General features: G+C 51.6%; 1 protein-coding gene across 1 annotated transcript in view; it reads right to left on the bottom strand.

Annotated features, from left to right (window-relative positions):
• GALNT17 (polypeptide N-acetylgalactosaminyltransferase 17) overlaps positions 1 to 19,189 on the bottom strand; it is a 212,335-nt gene that overhangs the window by 127,906 nt on the left and 65,240 nt on the right. The window contains exon 3 of the mRNA XM_072916770.1: positions 7,538 to 7,704. Within this exon, the coding sequence (XP_072772871.1) occupies positions 7,538 to 7,704 (167 nt within the window). The remainder of the gene's footprint in view (positions 1 to 7,537; positions 7,705 to 19,189) is intronic.

The raw sequence follows: 19,189 nt of genomic DNA, 5'->3' as shown, positions 1-19,189 counted from the left end.
ACAAATCTCATCCCAATGCAAGTCAGGTGATGTTATCTCTGATTTTACCCCACATTTCCCTCAGTAGGCATCCACTGAGTGCCCTGCACTGTCAGAACACCCAGCTCCAGCCTCAGGACCTCACCTGTCCTCTCAGCTCAGGAAGTGTTTCTGCACCTTCACACAGGTCCCAGCTACACAGGAAGGTTGGGAGGCCTGGAACAGAGCGCCAGGGGTTTGTGACTTGCACTAAGGGACGGCAGCACAGAGAAGCTGTCACACAGAGGGACAGCCTGGCACTCGGATCTGCTCCTGCCAGGACTCCACACAAACTACAGCAGGGACAAAGCACCTCCAGCTCAGGGACTCACTGCCATTGCCACCCCTGCCCAGCACAGGGCCCCGGTGCTGCTTTCACAGGGCTGCCAGTGACAAAGGCCACGACTACCTGAGCCAGGATAAACAGCCTCAGAAACTGGGACTCTGGATGGAAAGGAAGTCAGGAGCTGTGGGAATCCAGGGCTTCCCTCTGGCTGCCCTGGCAGGTCTGGGACCCTGGCAGGGGTCAGGAACCCCCCTGGACAGAGCCCCCAGAGACACTGGCTGTGATCTCTGTCCATGGAAAAGAGTTTTCAATCTTACAGGATGAATTACCAGCTCTGAGTGTTTGATATAAGAAATAAGTGTAGCACAGGTGCAAAAGTAAAATTTTTGGATTCTAGATGAGGGGTCCAAAGGGGACAAGATGGAGGAAATTGGGTGTGCCTTGTCCTTTTTCTTCTTCATGCCCTCCATGTTTCACTGTGGTGTTGGCATTTTTCTGTTGGTTCAGGCTGGGGACACACTGTCCAACGTAGGTGACAGATATTGGCACGTTATTGTAAATCCAGCACAGGTAGTTTGTGGTATTTAATGTTTGTAACATCCCACTGAGGGCAGAGCCCCACACGCTGCCCTGCAGGACAGAGCTGCGGCAGGGCAGCAGAACATGTTAGAGATAAACAGAATAAACAACCTTGGAACCAGCACAGACCAATTATGGCTTCTGCTTTGGCAACGGGGCTGACAGACAGAGACTTCTACAATCTCGGGATCATCAATAGCTCAGATTCCGACAAGGAGCCAGGATGGGAACAGAGCAGTGGCTCCCAGCTCCCCTCATCCTCCCTGACTAGAGGAGCATTAGCATTCCTTCAGGTCTGCACTCCTGAGGATTCCACTGGTGGGTCCACAGAGTGAACCAGAAGTTCACTGCAGTCCAGCACTGCCCTGGAGCCTGGAGATTCCCTTCTCTCCTGCATCCCATGGCTCTCTGCCCTCACACACTCAGCATCCTCTGAGGAACTGGAGCCTCCCTCAGAGCACAGCATCCCTGTTTATTCAGGATGCAGCCTGGAAGGTTTGATCTCTGCCCGAGCTGCTTCCCAGCAAGATTTGCAAAGAGAAATGTTCCTGAAAATGCCAAAAGGTTCCATTTCAATCCTGCCTTTTGTTCTCAATCTGTCTCTATTGATCTTCACTGAAGGGCAAGTCCAAGGAACTCAAATCCAATGGACCTGTTGCTCCACTAAAAAGTTCAGCTGCCAGCTGCAATGACTTATGTTATCTGTTACAAACTGTTTTGTCACCTACACAAGCTGGGAAATGTGGCTGCAGGGAAACAGAACCACCTGATGCCAAGGAAAGTAATACCACCATGGACATCAGCCCACCTGCAAGCACAGAAATATCCACTGCCCCATCCTGTCTTAGGGTGGAAGATAAAGCTGGGGGTGTGTTTTCCATTGCCATCTGTCAGAGCTGGGGCAGCTCTCTGCTGTTCATCGGGCAGTTTTCTTTATCTCTCCCACAGCCAATCCTCCCTCCAGGAGATCTCTGCTGTTCATGGCCACTGAGTGTCCCTGCATGGCTGAGAAAATTCCATCAACCCATGGGGAGATGCTCTGCCCAGGGGATGAGCCGAGCATTCCTACCTGGATACAATCTGACCTGGGAACAGCACAGCAGCCTTTGCCCACTGCATTCCCAGAGGAGCAGCTTTCTTCCCCACTGCATTCCCAGAGGAGCAGCTTTCTTCCCACTGCATTCCCAGAGGAGCAGCTTTCTTCCCACTGCATTCCCAGAGGAGCAGCTTCCTTCCCCACTGCATTCCCAGAGGAGCAGCTTTCTTCCCTACTGCATTCCCAGAGGAGCCCAGGCCCATCTCCCCCAGCCCTGGAGCTCCAGAGGAAAACTCCCCCCTTGTGCAGGATCCTGCTCCAGCAGAAGCACAGCTGGCACTGCAGGAGGGCTGAGCCACCCTGGGATGGGACTGCTGCCACCTCCCTGACACACAGGGGGTCAGGGCATTTCTGACTCTGGCACTGGTTTGTTTCTCTTGTTTGTACTATTGCATTTGTATTTTAAATTTTCCTAATAAAGAATTGTTATTCCTATTCCCATATCTTTGCCTGAGAGCCCCTTAATTTCCAAATTGTAATAATTCAGAGGGAGGGGCTTTACATTTTCCATTTCAGGGGAGACCTCTGCCTTCCTTAAGCAGACACCTGTCTTTTCAAACCAAGACACATCCCCACCCCAAATCCTGCCCAAACCTCTCCACATCCTGTCTGTAGCCACAGAGAGAAAGGAGCAAAGACCAGCAGCACCAGGGAAGCTCAAGGAATTACCAAGAGCAGGGTGTGCAGCACTGGCCAGGTGTCCTTGGGAGAGGACCACACTTCCACACCCCTAAGGAAAACATCCTTGTGTTTGCCAGGCTCAGCTGGGTGGGAAAAGCCTGCAGAGGCCAAGGTGTTATCAGAAACACTGGAGGGGTCAGGGCTGGGAGTGCTCCAGTGCCATGGGAGAGCCCAGGCACCCCTGTCCCACATTCTCACCTGCCTGAAACTCCAAAGCCATCAGGGCTGGGATTTCTGCAGGAAATCATTAAAGCAGCTCCTTCAGCAGGCAGTAAATAAATGTGAACACTTTTCAGGGAGACTCAGAGCCAGGGGAGTCTCTGAAGTTTTTTACCTGCAGCTGGACAAGAGGAAAATGTGACATGGGGAGCAGGGGGATGAATCAGTTCTCACAGAGAAAGCTGGTGCCAGTCAGGGCACGCAGCTCAAGCCTCTGCTCATTTGGTTCAGCAAAACCCAAAGAGAATCAAGAATACCCTGAGCTGGAAGGGACCCAGAAGGATGATGGATCCCAGACACCCCAACAAACCCACCCCATGCTGCTCTGCTGCTCTTCTCACAGAACCTCGGAGCTGAGCAGCAGTGGGACAGCCCAGGCAGCTCCATTGAACTCCCCATGCTCAGGCTGCACTCTCCAGCCCTGGGACAGGCTGGAGCTCCCTGCAGCTCCCTCTGAGCACAAACACCCCTGCAGCTCTCAGGAGATGGAGGCACAGCTCGATCCAGCTGCTGCTGCCGCTGGAATCAGCAAAACAAGGCGGGGATCCCTCGGTGCCACCAGCGAGGCAAATTACAACCCTGAGCGTGTCACTCCCCTGGTGTAGCCAAGCTCCTTTAAGCAGCCTTTTATCCAGAGGGTTTCCTTGATTCTGAAAGGTTTGCTTTTCAAAGAGATGTTATCCCAGATTAAAAACGCTAAAAGACACAACAACAACTAGAGAAAAAAAACAAAAAAAAAAGCAGGTGATGATGAAGCAACAGTCAGACAACGTGTGCAGCTGTGAGATAACACAGCATCTCGGGGCTCATGGCTGCATCCCCCACAGCCCGGGAACCTCCTTATCACTCCCAAACACAACCTGCACACTGCCTTTGGAATTACAGCCCTGCAACAAGCACAAACAAAAGCAACCTCCAAAAGAGTCTTTATGAAGTGTAATGTGCAGCTCAAGGGAGAAGGGGGTTCAAACTACAACTCCCCAAGCTTGCTCCTTCAAGGAGGGATTTTTTTTTCCCCCGTTACAATACATTTGCATCTTTTATCTATTTACAGCTCAGACATAAAGCATCAGAATGCCAGTGTTCATTAACTTTAATCTCTCACTGCACACTTTTGTGTTGTGCCGTGCTGTTGTACAACAAAGCTGAGAGCAGGGAGTGTCTAATGAGGCTTCAGCTCTTTGTTCCAGCCTAAAAACCTCACACCAGCACCAGGCTTTGCCCCTGGCTGTGTCACAGCTCTACCTGGAGGGCACAGAGCCAGGTGGGGAGGGCAGGTAGCTCTTGCCTCTACCCCTGGGGCTAATCTTAAAATTTGATTTGGAAATCTCTGCTAGTATTTGGTGCTTTATTCTTCAGTTACCCAGATTTGCTGTGGTTTCTCTTTCCCCCCGACAAACCCCACACAAACCCCAGTCAGGGACTGTCCTGAGCCTTCAGCAACTTCCCCTAAGCTGCTTCTGGTGACCCAGGGGACAGCACAGCTCTGGGCTTGGGCACTGCTCCCACTTCTCTCAGGTTATACAGGTGAGCCTCCAAAGGCTTTTCCTGGGCTACAGCCACATCCCCACAGAAATTGTCCCTCACTCCCACGCAGCTGCTCCCACAGAGGCTGAAAAAATTCCTTCTTGTTCAATCACAGCCTCCAAAATCACACCCACACAGCCCCATCCTCTGCTTGATCCTCCAGGATTCATCTCTAAATCTGAAAGCTCATGAGGAACTATTTTCCTGTAATTATTTTCCTGTAGAAGCCAAATCTATTTATTATGATGACTTTGTTTGTAATAACCAAAGCATCAACTCTGCGCTGCTGCTATTGCTGCTCAAAATGATTGCCGACCATTAGTGGGAACTCTGTGACAATGTTATTGCCATTAATAATTTCTGGCTGTCACTGCAGCTCCTCCAGGATGCTGAGAGGGAGCACATGGTCCCAGAGATACGTTCTGGTTTGTATCATTGCTTTTACATGAGAAAAGTAGATTATTACACGCTTGGGAGGAGCTCTTCATAAACATCTGCCAAGTTACCTCATTATCTTCCTTCAAATCCCTCCTTAAAAATCTCATTTGTCAGGAGGCCTGCAAAGCCTCAGCAGCAGAACACTGCCATAATTAACTCACCCTCCCAGCTGATGGCACCACCTCAGTCCCCACCCCACTCTCCTTGTGCACCCAATGTTTCTGAGGACAGAACTCAGGGATGTCCAACCCTCAGCACAGCCCTGGGCCACCATGAGGTACCCTGGAAACTCCTGATTCTAATCAAGGCATCCTCAGGGTGGGACGCAGCCTAGCTGTGCCAGGAGACAGGAATTTTCCCACCTTGTGCCCAGGATGTTTGAACTTGTCCATCAGCTAGGGTCATCTCCCTGCCTCTCCCTCCCTGCTGCTGTACAACACTCCAACACAACCCTGGCAGGGCCCAGGGCCAGGCTGGACAGAGCTGGGACAGTGGGAGGTGTCCCTGTCCATGGCAGGGGTGGCACTGGTGGGGCTTTCAGGTCCCTTCAACCCAAACTTTCTGGGATTCTGTGAAACCCCAGAGCTGGAAGCACTTGAACACAGTCCAAGCTTTGGGCACCCCTCTGCCTGCCCTGCTATCCCCCAGCCCCAACCCTGCCCACCCCAGTGGTGCCCTGTGATCCCACAGTGGGTGCAGGGATCCCACCCTGATCCTCACTGCCAGCTGCAGCCCTGGCCTTGCAGATACCTTAGCAAGGATTTGTTTTGCTGTCCTGTGCCTTTCCAGTGTCTGAAGAGCACCTGGCTCACCATCAGCCTCACAGTGAGTGAGGAAGAGGCTGTTCAGAAACACATCCCTTCTGCACAGCAACGAGGGGAGAAGCTCAGTGATTATCACCAATGGCTTCTCTTTGAAAGAGTTCTTCTCTTTGCCCCATTAATAGGATAAAATTTGGAGAAGCAGCCTCTCATTGTGGTATTTCAAGCCCTCCTGGGCACTGTGGGATACCCCAGCAGCACCTCACCTGCACTTCCCTTCACCTGCTCTGAAATCCCACAGCTTCACTGTGGACACCATCCAAGCTCCTGCCCTGGAGCTGCCGGGATTCCCACCAGCTGAGGAGCTGCCCACCTGATTCTCTTACTGGTAATTAGAACTCATCAGCTTTCTCTGGTGCTCATTACTGAGGTGTTTGAGTGCCTATTTTTACAGCCTGAACAGCTCACTGTGCACCAGCTCCTCTCCTCACAGACAGAGCAGCCCCTCAGCTCCCTCAGGAAATGAGCTCTCCACACCCTGCACCCTGCACTGCTCTTCCCTCTAATCACAGCATCCACGGCACTCCTGGATTAATTTTTTTTTAAATAACATTAAAAGGATGAAAATGCAGCACAACTGAAGAAGGCAGTAAACAAAGTCACTTAACTATTTGCTGTCCTTCACAAGGATTTTAACTGCCCTGATTATGTTGTCCGAGTCGATATTGGGAGAAAAAAGGCCTTGAAAGAATTTGAGAGGCCTGTAGAGTCTGAAAATGCTTCCTGCAGGTCTGTGTTATCAAAAGCCAGAAGGAAGGAATGACAGCAGTGACTGAGAGCAGGTTGAACCAAAGGACACTCGTGTGTAATGTGGGAAACCAAACATCCCCTCCAGGCTGTGGCAGGGCCTGACCTGGACAGGTGAGCTGGGATTATTTCCTCCTCTTCCTCTTTCCTGTTCCAAAACCAGAACTCAGGGAAGGAGGGTCTCTCCAGAGCACCAGCCACCTATAAAGCCTGGGATGGTATTTTACAACAGGGAAACTGAGGCACACAGAGAGGAAACATCTCAGTTAACACTGTGGGAGGTGCCCAAGCAGAAATCCCTCTGGGCTCCAGGCTCTTGTCCTGGCAAATATTTAGTGGTGCATATCTGCAACAACCAAAGTTACTATCAGAAACAAGGATACCCTAAAACCAGAGCTCCTGGATGGTACTGAAAGGAAAGGTCAGGTGGCTCTCTGCTTTCCGTCACCTTCCAGCTCTCAGCTACATTTCCAAACAACAACTCTCTCGGATTTAACTGCGGATTTTGATCCTGTTCCTCACCAGAGAAGCGGCAGAGAACTTTGTGCCAGCAGCACACCCACCCCCTTACCTCATGTGCCCTTCCCCAAGTGTTGGAGAATGGTTGCAGGAGAGGGGTCATGGATCAATGGAACAGTTATTCATTGATACCTCTGTCTAAGACCCCAGAATCAGAATCAGGCTGTGTCTGGCCTGGGAACAGAGCTTGGGAAACAGGCTCTGTGTCCAGACCTGGGAAACTGTGCAAGGTCTGTCTAGGCCTGGGAAACAGAACAAGGTCGGAATGAGATAATAAGGACAGGCATAGCCTCGAAGATATGCTCTGTCCTTGGAAGGCATGACTTAGCAATGAGAACTCGGCTTGGAGAACTTAGCTACAGCTGTAACCGCACGTAGGAGAAGTAAAACAAAGACCTTTGTAAATTGACCAACGAGAGCTGTTGCTGACTTTGCTTGTAGCAAACCCTATATAAACTGACAGGATTTTTGAATAAACAAAGCTTGCTTATCAATCAATGATTGTGCTTGTCTTCCCTCCGCCTGCAGCATCACCCAAGCACCCTCCAGGAGATGCCCAGAAACCCAGCTCCTCCTGGTGGGGCTGGAGCTGCCAGGGCTGCTCACCCTCGTCGCTGTTGTCGTCCACCAGGATGATCTCCTTGAGCAGGGGGGCAGGGGTGTGGTTGACAGCGCTGTGCACCGAGCGCAGGATCACCGACAGCGCCTCGTTCACAAAGATGAAGATGATGGAGATCTGGGGCAGGTCCTTCCCGTATTTCAGCTCTTTGCACCTGCAACACAAAGGGCAGAAGGGTCAGCAGAGCTCACAGGGCAGCACTTCCAGCCAGGCACCTGGCAAAGCCCAGGGCTGCCACCTCCCAGCTGTGCACAGCTGGGGATCCCCACTGCCTGCAAATCCAGCCTTGACTCACTGCTGCTGGGAAGAGAACACAGCAAAGCAGAGCATCCCTGGGCTCAGAGAGCACATCCAGAGCTCACCCCACCCGTGTGTGGGGGCAGATCAGCAAGAGTGGCCTCCAGAACACAGCAAATGCCTCCAGCAGTTCAAGGGAAACTCCCCAGTTCTACTCCGCCCCAAGATTTACAGGTGCTCAGAAATGAGCCTTGTTCTTAAACCGCACTTGGGAATTTTCTTCCCATTTGCTTTGGAAAGAAATGAACATAAAATGAGCCTTGCTTAAATAGTCCCAATAAATGGTTTTGCTCTCTCAGCAGATACTCCTGAGCACGCTCCTGTCTCTGAAGCAGTGTTGTGACCTGGTGTCCTTGCACTCCAGAGCCATGATGGTCAAACCCTTGTGATCACCTCCCTGGTTCCAAGAATCATTCCTTAACTCAGGCAGGGTTTGGGGCTGTGTCTCTGCTCACACAAACTTCAGAGCAGGACAAAAGCAGGAGCTCCCAGGTTTCAACCAGCACTAACCCTGGCAAGCAGCAGGTCCATGTTCCATGGACACACCAGAGCTGAAGAGAGGGACATCCATGGAGCAGGGCTGGGCAGCTCTGAGGGAAGGGGTGTTCCAGGTGACCCCCAGCTCTCCAGGAAGCACAGGGACACAGATGTTGTTTCCCTGCCATGTTTCATCTCAACTAGACACCTCCTCTTAACAGAGCAACTGTGGAAAGGAAACAGGAGATCTTAAACCACTTCCAACAATTTAATTCACAGAATCCCAGAATCACTGGGTTGGAAGAGACCTTCAAGATCATTGAGTACAACTCATACCCTAGCACCTCAACTGAACCCTGGCACCCAGTGTCACATCCAGGCTTTGTTAAACACACCCAGGGATGGTGACTCCACCACCTCCCTGGGAAGCCATTCAGAACTTTATCACCCTTTCTGTAAAAAACTTCTTCCTAATATCCAACCTGAGTTTCCCTTGGTGCAGCTTGAGATGTGTGCTCTGGTTCTGTCAGTTCCTGGAGAAGGAGCCCAGCCCCACCTTTCAGGATCTGTAGAGTGATAAGGTCACCTCTGAGTCTCCTTTTCTCCAGGCTGAGCACCCCCAGCTCCCTCAGTGGTTCCTCACAGGGTTTGTGTTCCCAGCCCCTCTCCAGCCTCGTTGCCTCCTCTGGACGTGCTCGAGCATCTCAACGTCCTTCCCAAACTGAGGAGCCAGAACTGGACCCAGCACTTGAGGTGGGACCTCAGCAGTGCCAAGGTCAGGGGCAGAATGACCTCCCTGCTCCTGCTGGCCACACCATTCCCAATCCAGGCCAAGAGCCACTGGCCTTTTGCCACCAGGACACACCCTGGCTCATGTTCATGACCAGCACCCCCAGGTCCCTTTCTGCCTGGGCACTGTCCAACCACACTGTCCCCAGCCCATAACATTGCAGGGGGTTATTGTGGCCAAAATGCAGGACTGGGCACTTGGACTTGTTAAATTTCATTTTGTTAGACTCTGCCCATCCTTCCAACCATTCCAGGTCTCTCTGCAGAGCCCTCCTACCTTCCAACAGATGGGCACACGCTCCCAGCTTAGTGTCATCTGCAGATTTACTAATGAAAGACTCAATCCCCTCATCCATGTGGTCAATAAAAATATTGAACAGAGCTGGCCCAGCACAGAGCCCTGGGGGACACCACTGGTGCCTGTCCCCAGCTGGATGCAGCACCGCTCACCACCACTCTCTGGGCCGGCCATCCAGCCAGATCTGAGCCCAGCAACTCTCCAGCTTCCCCTACAATAAATCCAACGGGGCAAGGACAGAAGGAGCCTCTGCCCCCTCCCCACATCCATCACAGATTAGGCACAGAACACGAGCAGTGTTCCCAGAATTACAATGAGTGTGCATGGAGCAAACTCTGCCCAGATAAGCAGAGAAAGACCAAAGGCAGAGTGACATCCCAGCAGCTCCTCAACTCCCCAACAATGCCTCTGCATTTAATTGTCCTGGGTGTTTCTTAGGCAACAGCAGGCATTCTTCAGACTCCAGAATGAGACTTGGAAGACAAAGATTTCTACAGGAACAGTTTTCTTTATGAATCTTCTTTAGTTAAACAAGTTTGCTGGGTGAAAATACAGTTGTGTTTCTTGATTTAATTATTGCCTACCCTACAGCAAGCCAAGAGCTCAACAGAAGGGAACCAAACACTGAAAAGGATATTCCAAAGGGAAAATCTTTCTTTAAAATGAATGAAAGAAAGGTCATTATGGGGCAAAGTGACAAGTGACCCTGAAATCCTGCCAAGAAAGTCAAACTAAACTGACTCAGACATTAAAAACAGCTTTTGGTAGATGTTGATACTTGCTCTGGTGAAGTCAAGGTTGTCACAGGAGCAGGAGCGTTTCCTTTTAATCATTGCTCACCTCTGGGCAGCCTTCCCCCAAGGAATGCTGCAGGGGATAAAGAGCTCAGCCTGTGATCAAAGAGCTTTGGAGGCAAATCCAAACGCAGCTCTTTGAGGTTCATCTCCTGCTCATTGGCATTCTCCCTGCACCACTCCTACCAGGGCTCTCCCTCTCTGAGATCCAGGGAGAGATGAGCCAGGAGGGAGGAGTGGGAAAGGCCAGCCCACACTGCTGGGGCACAAAGCTCCAGTTCTCCAGAAGCAGGAGAGGCTTTGCACCAACACCCTGCTCTGGTGGCTTTGGCCTCCACCACAGAGCCGGGAAGGCAGAAATTTGAAACCAAATACATCAAGTTTGTTGTGTGCCTCCCACGGGGTCCCTTCAGTGCTGGTGCCAAAAGCTGTAGGGTGAGTGATGCTCTGCCACAGCCTGCAGCTCCACAAGGCTTCTTCCAGTGGACAAACCAGCAAATATCCCTGCAAGTGTGCAGGAAAACACCTGGAGCTGCTGGGCTGTGCTGGGACAGAGAGGGGGAAAGGGCAGAACAACACTTGAGCTCAAACGTCACTGGAAAGGCCAGGGAGAAGCTGCAGGAAACAGCGGGAATGGTGAGGGCATGGGGTGGGAAGTGCTGGGCTTTGGGTGGTTCCGTGGTTTGGGCTTTTTCTTTTAAATGTTGGTGATAGCAAAAGGGCTGATTCGGATGATTTATCCTCCAGCCCTTGTGCAGGCAGAGGCACAGGTGGGACTGCTTCACTGGGGAGCACTCAGGCCCTGCAGGGAGGACTCACTGCAGGTCAGCAGTCCTGGGACAGCTGAGGCTGCCCGTGGCTGCAGCCCCCACACCTCCTCACCTGCAGCCTCAGGAACAACACCCTGCCCACCCAAAAGGCTGTATTTCCTGCAAGGGTGGGGAGGCACAAGATGGAAAATCCCTGCTGCCTTCAGAACTTCAATGACAGCCCTGAGGAAGAGCACAGAGAATCCAGCACTGACCCCAGGTCCCAGCAGGAGCTCCAGGGGCTCAGGGAGTGTCCCAAGCAATGCACCAAACCTCAGCTGAGACTCCTGACACCCTCTGCCCACAGCTATCCCCCTCAGCCCTTGGCTGTGTGCCAGCTAAAGCACTTGGAATTCAGATCCCAGGCCAAAATACTTCACAATTCAGTGAGACCTTATAGCCCCTTCCAGTGCCTAAAGAGGGCCTACAAGAAGGCTGGAGAGGGAATTTTTGCAAGGACAAGCAGTGATGGGATATGGGGAAATGGTTTTAAGCTCTAAGAGAGTCATACTGGGAAGGAATCCTTCACTGGGAGGGTGGGCAGGCCCTGGCACAGGTGCCCAGAGCAGCTGTGGCTGCCCCTGGATCCCTGGCAGTGCCCAAGGCCAGGCTGGACAGGGCTTGGAGCACCCTGGGACAGTGGGAGGTGTCCCTCCCTGGGACAAGATGTGCTTTAAGGTCCCTATGACCCAAAGCACATGGGATTGTGTGAACCTCAGGTTTTATTTCTAACAGCCAGCTCGTGCTGTACCTGGCCAGCCCAAAGCAAGTCTTGTTCCAGGAAGCTGAATGTTCAGCAGAACACACCCTACGCTTGAAAACTTCTACATTTAAATGAAATACAAGGGCCAGACCACCACAACACATTCCAGTGTCAGTGATTAGCTACCCAGCCAAAGCCCAGCCCATCATTTGATGTTTAATTTAGCCAACATTCTTCATTCTGTCAGAATGTCTCAGAAAGTTCTCCCTGCCCATGGAGCAGGTCTCCAGCCACGTGCACATCTGGCAGGTGGCCCCAGGGCAGAGGCCCTGCCACATCTGCAGGACAGAGATGTGGAGGCCAGTGCAGAGAAAGAGTCCAGGGAAAACCCCTCAAGGGATAACTCCCACCTTAGGGTGAGGAAAAGGCTTCTCCCAGCATGCCTTGCTGTGACATGCAGATTCCATGCATCCCATTGGCCCTTCTCCCTCGCTCCACCCCTGTGCCCTCATCCCATTGGCCCTGGTGTTCTGCCCCGCCCCTCGACAGCCCCTATAAATAAATCCCTGCTTGCCCTGCTGAGTGGCTCTCTCCTGCACCCCTCTGGGGAAGGAGCTCAGTGAAGGCTCTCTTTGGAACCCTACAAAAAACCTCCATCTCTCCTCCTGCCCCATCCAGATCCCAGAGGAGCTGAAATCACCCAGTGCGAGCACAGATGTGCCTGTGCCCCCTCCCAGGTGTCTTCTTCAGACACTTCTTCACAAAGGTCACAGCACCCTGAACAACACCCACCCCGCCACAGAGGCACTGGGCCAGCTTGCAGCAAGTCCTGAGAGGAGAAAAGTGAGGGAGGCTGCAGGTGATCCCTCCCCACGCCTGCTCTGCTAGGTGGGAAACACTCCCCCGCAGCACAGAGCAGCTGCCAACAGCTGGAAATGAATCAGTGCAGGTCACACAATTACATTGTGTCCCACTAAATCCTGCTCTCTCCAATTAAACCTAAGCTGGCACCTGCCTGTAGGATTTATATCAAAATATCGTGAATCAGTAGCAGAAAGAAAGAGCCACCTCACAGTTTTGTCTCTCCTTTAGATCAATGAGGTATCAAAGAGGCATTTTATGTCCCATTAAATCATGCTTGAATATGTTTCATTAAACCATGTTCACAAAACTCTCCAAGTCTGACGAGGCTCCCCATGTTCAGCACTGGATTTAATTTAAGGACCTTGCTGAGGTCTCATTGAGAAATGTTCTTGGCCTTCAGCAGGGGGAAAAAGGGGTTTTCTCTGCATAGGTCCAAGGCTCAGGCATGAAGGGAGAGGTTCTTCCCCAGGGAGCTTCCCGAGGCTGCCACAGCTCCAGGAGCTCCAGGCTGGGATTGTTGGGGTGTCTGTGCAGGGCCAGGGGCTGCACTGGATGATCCCTGGGGGTCCCTTCCAGCTCAGGACATTCCAGGACATCTTGTCTCACTTCAGAACAGACTGGGGAGCTGATGACTGACAGCAATCCCTGCATAAAACAACACCCAACATCCTCCCCAGCCCCTCCTGCAGGGACACAGGATCTGGATGGGTGCAGAGGTGACACAACTCCTGCACTGTGACCACCACCACCTTTATTGGGTCCCAGATCTTTATTCCACATAAAGCCCAAGTCTGCAAACATGAGCACCTGCAAGGAAACCCACAAAACAAATGTCTTTACAGAGAACATCTTTTCACCTGAACCTTTGCAGTTCCTGGTTTATGTAAGAAACCATCCTGAAACAAAGGAAGGCTGAGAAGGGGAAAGAGGAAGCAGGGCTGAGTTTCTGCTGAACAGCTTGGCACACATCAGGCTGGATTAATCAAGCCAGCCAAATTTGAAAGACAAAAAGCATAAACCCAGCTCTGCTCCAAGGCGTGTTTGCCTGCTGCAGAGCCTGCTTTGAATCCTCTCATCGTTTGTTTTCTGCTCAGCACACAGCTGTAAATCCACTCTGCAGAGCAGCCAGTGAGATTAGGATGTTTATTGTCTGTCTCAGTAACAGAAAAGGGATATCCCAGCATTTACTGCCTCATGATCCCTAAGCAGAAAAATCACCTGGAAACACAGCAAACGCTCCCAGAGCACAGAGAGGCCACAAAGTGGCAGCTAACATTTACAAACCACCTCCTCCTGCCCAGTGATTTAACAAGATCCACTCTATCACTCAATGAACACCTCTCACCTGGGGCACAAAGCCATTTCCATCAACCACCTGGAACTGCCCTGTCTGGCATCAGCCAAAGCCCAATGGTTTCTACACCTTCCCTTCCCAATAGAACCCATTGATCACCAATGAACACCAATAATGCAGATAATGGGCAGCCTGGAGTGTGGACTGTTCCAAGACAACAGAGGCACTCTTTGGCTTCAAGGACTCTTCACTCTTTAGCCTTCAGATCAGTCCCCACACAGGGGATGGGGACTGCCCTGGGCAGCCCCTTCCAATGCCTGAACCCCCTTTCAGTGAGAATTTTCATCCTATATCCAATCTAAACATCCCCTGGCCCAGCCTGAGGCCCTTCCCTCTCCTCCTGTCCCTGTTCCCTGGGAGCAGAGCCAGGACAATTGTCCATCCCTCAAACCCAGGACACAAAGGACACGCTGTGCAGTGCCCACACAGGCTGGCACAGGAGCCACTCAGGACACTTTGGAAAATACACCCAGGAGAAAAGGTCAAGAAAACAACAGCAGGAAGACAGCAGCCTGCTCTGTGCAGCCCCTGGGACACACACTGCCCTGGCCTGACTGGTGCCTGGCACAGGTGGGGATGGCAGCACCCTGGGAGATGACTTTGGAGCACACAGGACCGAGCTGTGCTCTTGGGAGCACACTTGAGGCTGGTGCAGGAGTGGGACCTGCTCTGTGCTGCTCACACGGAGGCTCTGAGGAGCAGAGTCTGCTCAGACTGGCTGATGACCTGAGTTCTATCTCATAACCACAGCACCATCAGCTCTGATGCTGCACCATCCCTCATCTTCCCAGGGCTGTTCAGGACACCAAAGTCCCCCAGAGCATGAAGGAGATATCTCTACCCATCCTTCCAAAATGCCACCAGCAGCAACCACCATGGTGAGGGCTGAACACCCTGGGTCTGCAGAACACCCATGGCTTTAGGGCTCTGTGCTGCTCCCTCACCCTCTGGAGCTATTCCTACAGCTCCTAATGGGATCCTGCTGCACCCCTCTCCTACTCTGTGGGATCAGCCATCACAGACAGCACACAGCAAGAGTCAGACACAGAAATCAGTGCCAGCTGGCACAAAATGGACCCAGGGCACAGGATCACTGAGTGGGGTTTGCTTGGAAGGGACCTTAAAGATCATCTCAGCCCATGCAGATCCTGTGTGCCTGTGGGAGAATATAGGGCAGACAAAGAATGTGGTGGTTCTGATTATGGACAGCACGCCTCTTTATAAAAGTAGATCCTGATGATGGGTTCTCCAAGATTTCCTCCCCTCCTCCATATCTGAGTGCCAGATCTCCCTCCCTGCTGGCCCCTCGCTTTTATTTTTAATTCTGAGCACCCAGGAGCTCCCAAGTCTGGATCCTGACTTTTTAATGATTTCTCTTTTGGCCATCACACTAAATAAATCCAGCTAACGTGCTTATCAGGAGCTTATCCCTTCCTGACATTTCAGTCTTGTAGCAGGCTCAAGGGTGTGAATATTTAAACAGGCAAATATTCTTTTGATCAGCAGAATAAATTAATTACTTCCTGTCCTTAAAACCATTGTGAACATTATAGAAGTGCTCAGCTATGTTGGCACATCTTCCACAGGGCTGTGGAGCTGCTCCTAGAAAACATGGCTCAGGAGCAGAGAGTTCCACTCACACATATTTAAATGCTTTTCCTACAATGAGCTATGGAACTGCCACATTAGAGCCAAGGGTGTGTGAGACACAGCTCAGTCAGAATTAGTGCACAAGAAGTGGAATTCTCCCCCAGATTCCTATCCCAGAGATTGCTGCTTCAGGAAAACATCAGCTTGCAACCGAAAGAGCCACCACTGCATCTCTCAGTGCTGAGGTTCCCAAAACTGAGAGCACTCCTCAGATGGGAAATACCAGCAATTTTACCCCATTACAGGGACAGAGGTCAGGACTCCTCCCATGTGTGGTGCAGGAGCCCACAGTGTGTCCCTGTCCCCTGGCACTTCTCAGGACAGCACAAGGAATGACATCCACTGTACCCACAGAGCCCCTGGCTCCTCATCAGTCCCAGCAGGACAAGAAAGGGCTGGCCACAGCCTCTGCCCTGCATGAATGACCAAGCTCATGGCCACATCTGGCCACATCTGGCCATCCACAAGCTGGGGGCTCCCCATTTGACAGGTCCTCAGGAGAAGGAGGCTGCTGCCCCCTTAACCAAGGCAGGAGGGATTTAAACACAAGATGGTGAAGTTATGATGCTCAGGGATGAAGTGGTCAGCCCAAGGGAACAGGGGGTCAGCAGGGCTCAGGAGGGAAGCCTGCAGGTCCTGCTGCCTTTCTCTCCTCCCACGCAAGGTAGCTTGGGCAGGGAGGAAATTTAGGAGCATTATTTTCTCTGTTTGTTTAAAAACAGTGCCCTGCAAACAGAGCTGAACTCTGAATGATGTCCAAACAGGCATGGCCAGAAGGAGCAGGCTTTCAAAAGTCTGTCTGCAGCATTTGACATGATCACAGCAGAGGCAGCAGCACCCTGAGCTCCCTGCCATGAGGAGCCCAAGGTCAGCTCTGTGTCCATCACCCCGTGCTGAGCAGCCCCTGTGTTTCCAGCAGGGCAGGGCAGGCAGGGAATTCTCTGCTCCACCAGATCCTGGCCACTGGCAAGGGCTGAGTGCTCACAGATGAAAGGCAGTACTGTAAAACAGTACAGGGTAAATTAACAATGTAAATGAACAGAGCACGTTCTGAGAGCCTCTGTTCGAGGCAGCTGCTGCTCTGTAGCTGCTCATGTAGGCGCAGTCCTGGACCAGGTAATTCACAGACATCTCATCTCAGGCAGAAGCCAGAGCTCCCTACAAGGTCAGTGAAGTGACACTGCCACTGCCAAAGGACAGATTATTCCAGCCCTCCATCCCAGGTATATTTCTGTCAGGTAAAACACACTGAAGCTGTTTTTTGGGAAGGTGAAAATACCTTCTTCCTCCCCTGATCAGAGGCAGCCCCAGGCTGAAGGTTCAGACAAACATCAAGTGAGGGAAGGGAGCCCTTCATGTCCCAGCCAGGGACTCCAGGGTGACAGTCCCACCAGCAAACGTCACAGCTGTGCTCAGGCACGCTGGGATGAAACTGGCACTGCTGGGAACCTTCCCTCTCAAACTGAAAATTAAATCCATGTTGCAGAGCCTGAGGCAGGAGTGTTTTACTTGAATAGATCTCAAGGGAACCCAGGAGTTTGACATCCCCAGAACAGATTTGGGGCAATGAAGAAGAAAAGTGGCCACCACTTTTGCTGCCTGGAACAAGGTGGAATGATGCCACTGCTGGAAGAGCTGGCATAAAAATGATGAACTTAAAAGGCACAATGGACTTTAAGAGACAGCACTTCTTCTTTGTGATCACGGAGCCACGCTGCTGACGGCTTTATGAACTGGAAGATGAAGAGGTTTTAAACTTTCCCATTACGTACAGACATCACTGGATAAGTTTGTTTAACCTCTGCCAGAATTGGATCAGCCTCAGCAGAGGGGTGTCATTGAGCCCTGTCTGCCAAATTCCTGCACGGGGAATGTCACACAGGAAGGCTCTGGCATCCCAGCAAATGTCACACAGGGAGAGCTCTGCCATCCCAATATCCTGGAGCTGGTACCAGGGAGAGCTCTGTCATCCCCAAATCCCAAAACTAGTACCACAGAGAGCTCTGCCATCCCAAAATCCCAGAACTGGCACCAGGGAGAGCTCTGCCATCCCAAAATCCCAAAACTAGTACCACAGAGAGCTCTGCCATCCCAAAATCCTGGAGCTGGTACCAGGGAGAGCTCTGCCATCCCAAAATCCCAAAACTAGTACTACAGAGAGCTCTGCCATCCCAAAATGCCAGAACTGGCACCAGGGAGGGCTCTACCATCCCAAAATCCTGGAGCTGGTACCAGAGAGAGCTCTACCATCCCAAAATCCTGGAGCTGGTACCAGAGAGAGCTCTGCCATCCCGAAATCCTGGAGCTGGCATCACCACAGCCCAACCCAGCTCAGGCTGCTCATCAGGGCACACTGACACACTGGTGAAACACTTGTACTGAAGTGGGTGGAAAAGAATAAAAATGAGTCCCAAGCACTATCAAAAGGGTCAAAACCAGCAGATGGGGCTGATTTAGATCTGCTTTTCCCCTCATATTCCAGTGTCAGGTACCAGTTAACTGAATGCAATGAACTGCCCATAAATACTGGTGCCCCTTCATGTAGGGGACATTTAGGATGGAGAATTAACAAACCAAAGACCACACACAGGCCTTCATTCCAAAGTGCCAGAAGTTTCCCTTTATTCCACAGAGAAAGCTCCACATCAGCCCTGCTATTCTGTGGAGAGATTTGCTCCTATGTGGCTTTTCTGCTGTCACAGGTGACATCATCCACCTCTGCCAAACAAAATACACAACAGACAGAACTGGGGGACAAAGGTGACCAGCTCAGAGCCTGAGCACACAAAGGCATCCAATTTAACCCAGTGCAAAACTGCAACACCATGAAATACCTCACAGCAGGTAGGGGGATCCAACCCAACACAGACAAAAGCTGAATTACCACAAGGTTAAGAAAAAAATGCCCCAAATAAAAATACCCCAACTTTTCCCTGTCCCTTCATAAAACCCCAAACCAAAACACAATCAATTTTTAGGGCCAGGCTGGAGATGCCCCACAAATGGGATTTCACATCCTTTTTGTTGTGCCTGCCTTCTCCTGCTGAGATCCAAGGACAGCAGCCACAGCTCCCTCCCACAGACACTTCAGGAACCTTTCAGTGCTACTCCAGCCCAGAGAGCAGAATTTGGGGCTGGAGATTTGTTTGGTGCCACACCAGAGATGCTGACAGGAGCATCTGAAGCCTGACACAGTGACACAGCTCCTCTGTCACCCTGCCCTCAGAGGAGCCAGGCGTGGCAGTGAGCACACCCTGCCTGCCTGGCTGTGTCTGGAGGAGCACTGGCCATGGATGTGGCGCCTGGGGACATGGTGGTGGCCTTGGCCAATGGTCCTGGATGGCTTCTCCAACCTAAATAATTCCATAACACACTTGATAAAACACAGCAAACTCGTATCAAAATATGTGCAGAGAACTTTGAAGGCTTAAACGTGATTTCTGATGAGTTTAACTCCACACTTCCCAAGACATCCTCGTCACCTACACACACCAGAGGTTTGGATGCTCACCTGAAAAGTGGGGAATTCTGGACTCTTCTTGTCTCTCATCCTCACCTTACCAAGGCCATTGGACTTTTACCTGCTTTTCACCAGCCCTAACAC

The sequence above is a fragment of the Taeniopygia guttata genome, chromosome 19 (genome assembly GCF_048771995.1).
Source record: "Taeniopygia guttata chromosome 19, bTaeGut7.mat, whole genome shotgun sequence".
Taxonomy (NCBI): Eukaryota; Metazoa; Chordata; class Aves; order Passeriformes; family Estrildidae; genus Taeniopygia; species Taeniopygia guttata.
This window is presented reverse-complemented; position numbering and strand designations above follow the sequence as displayed.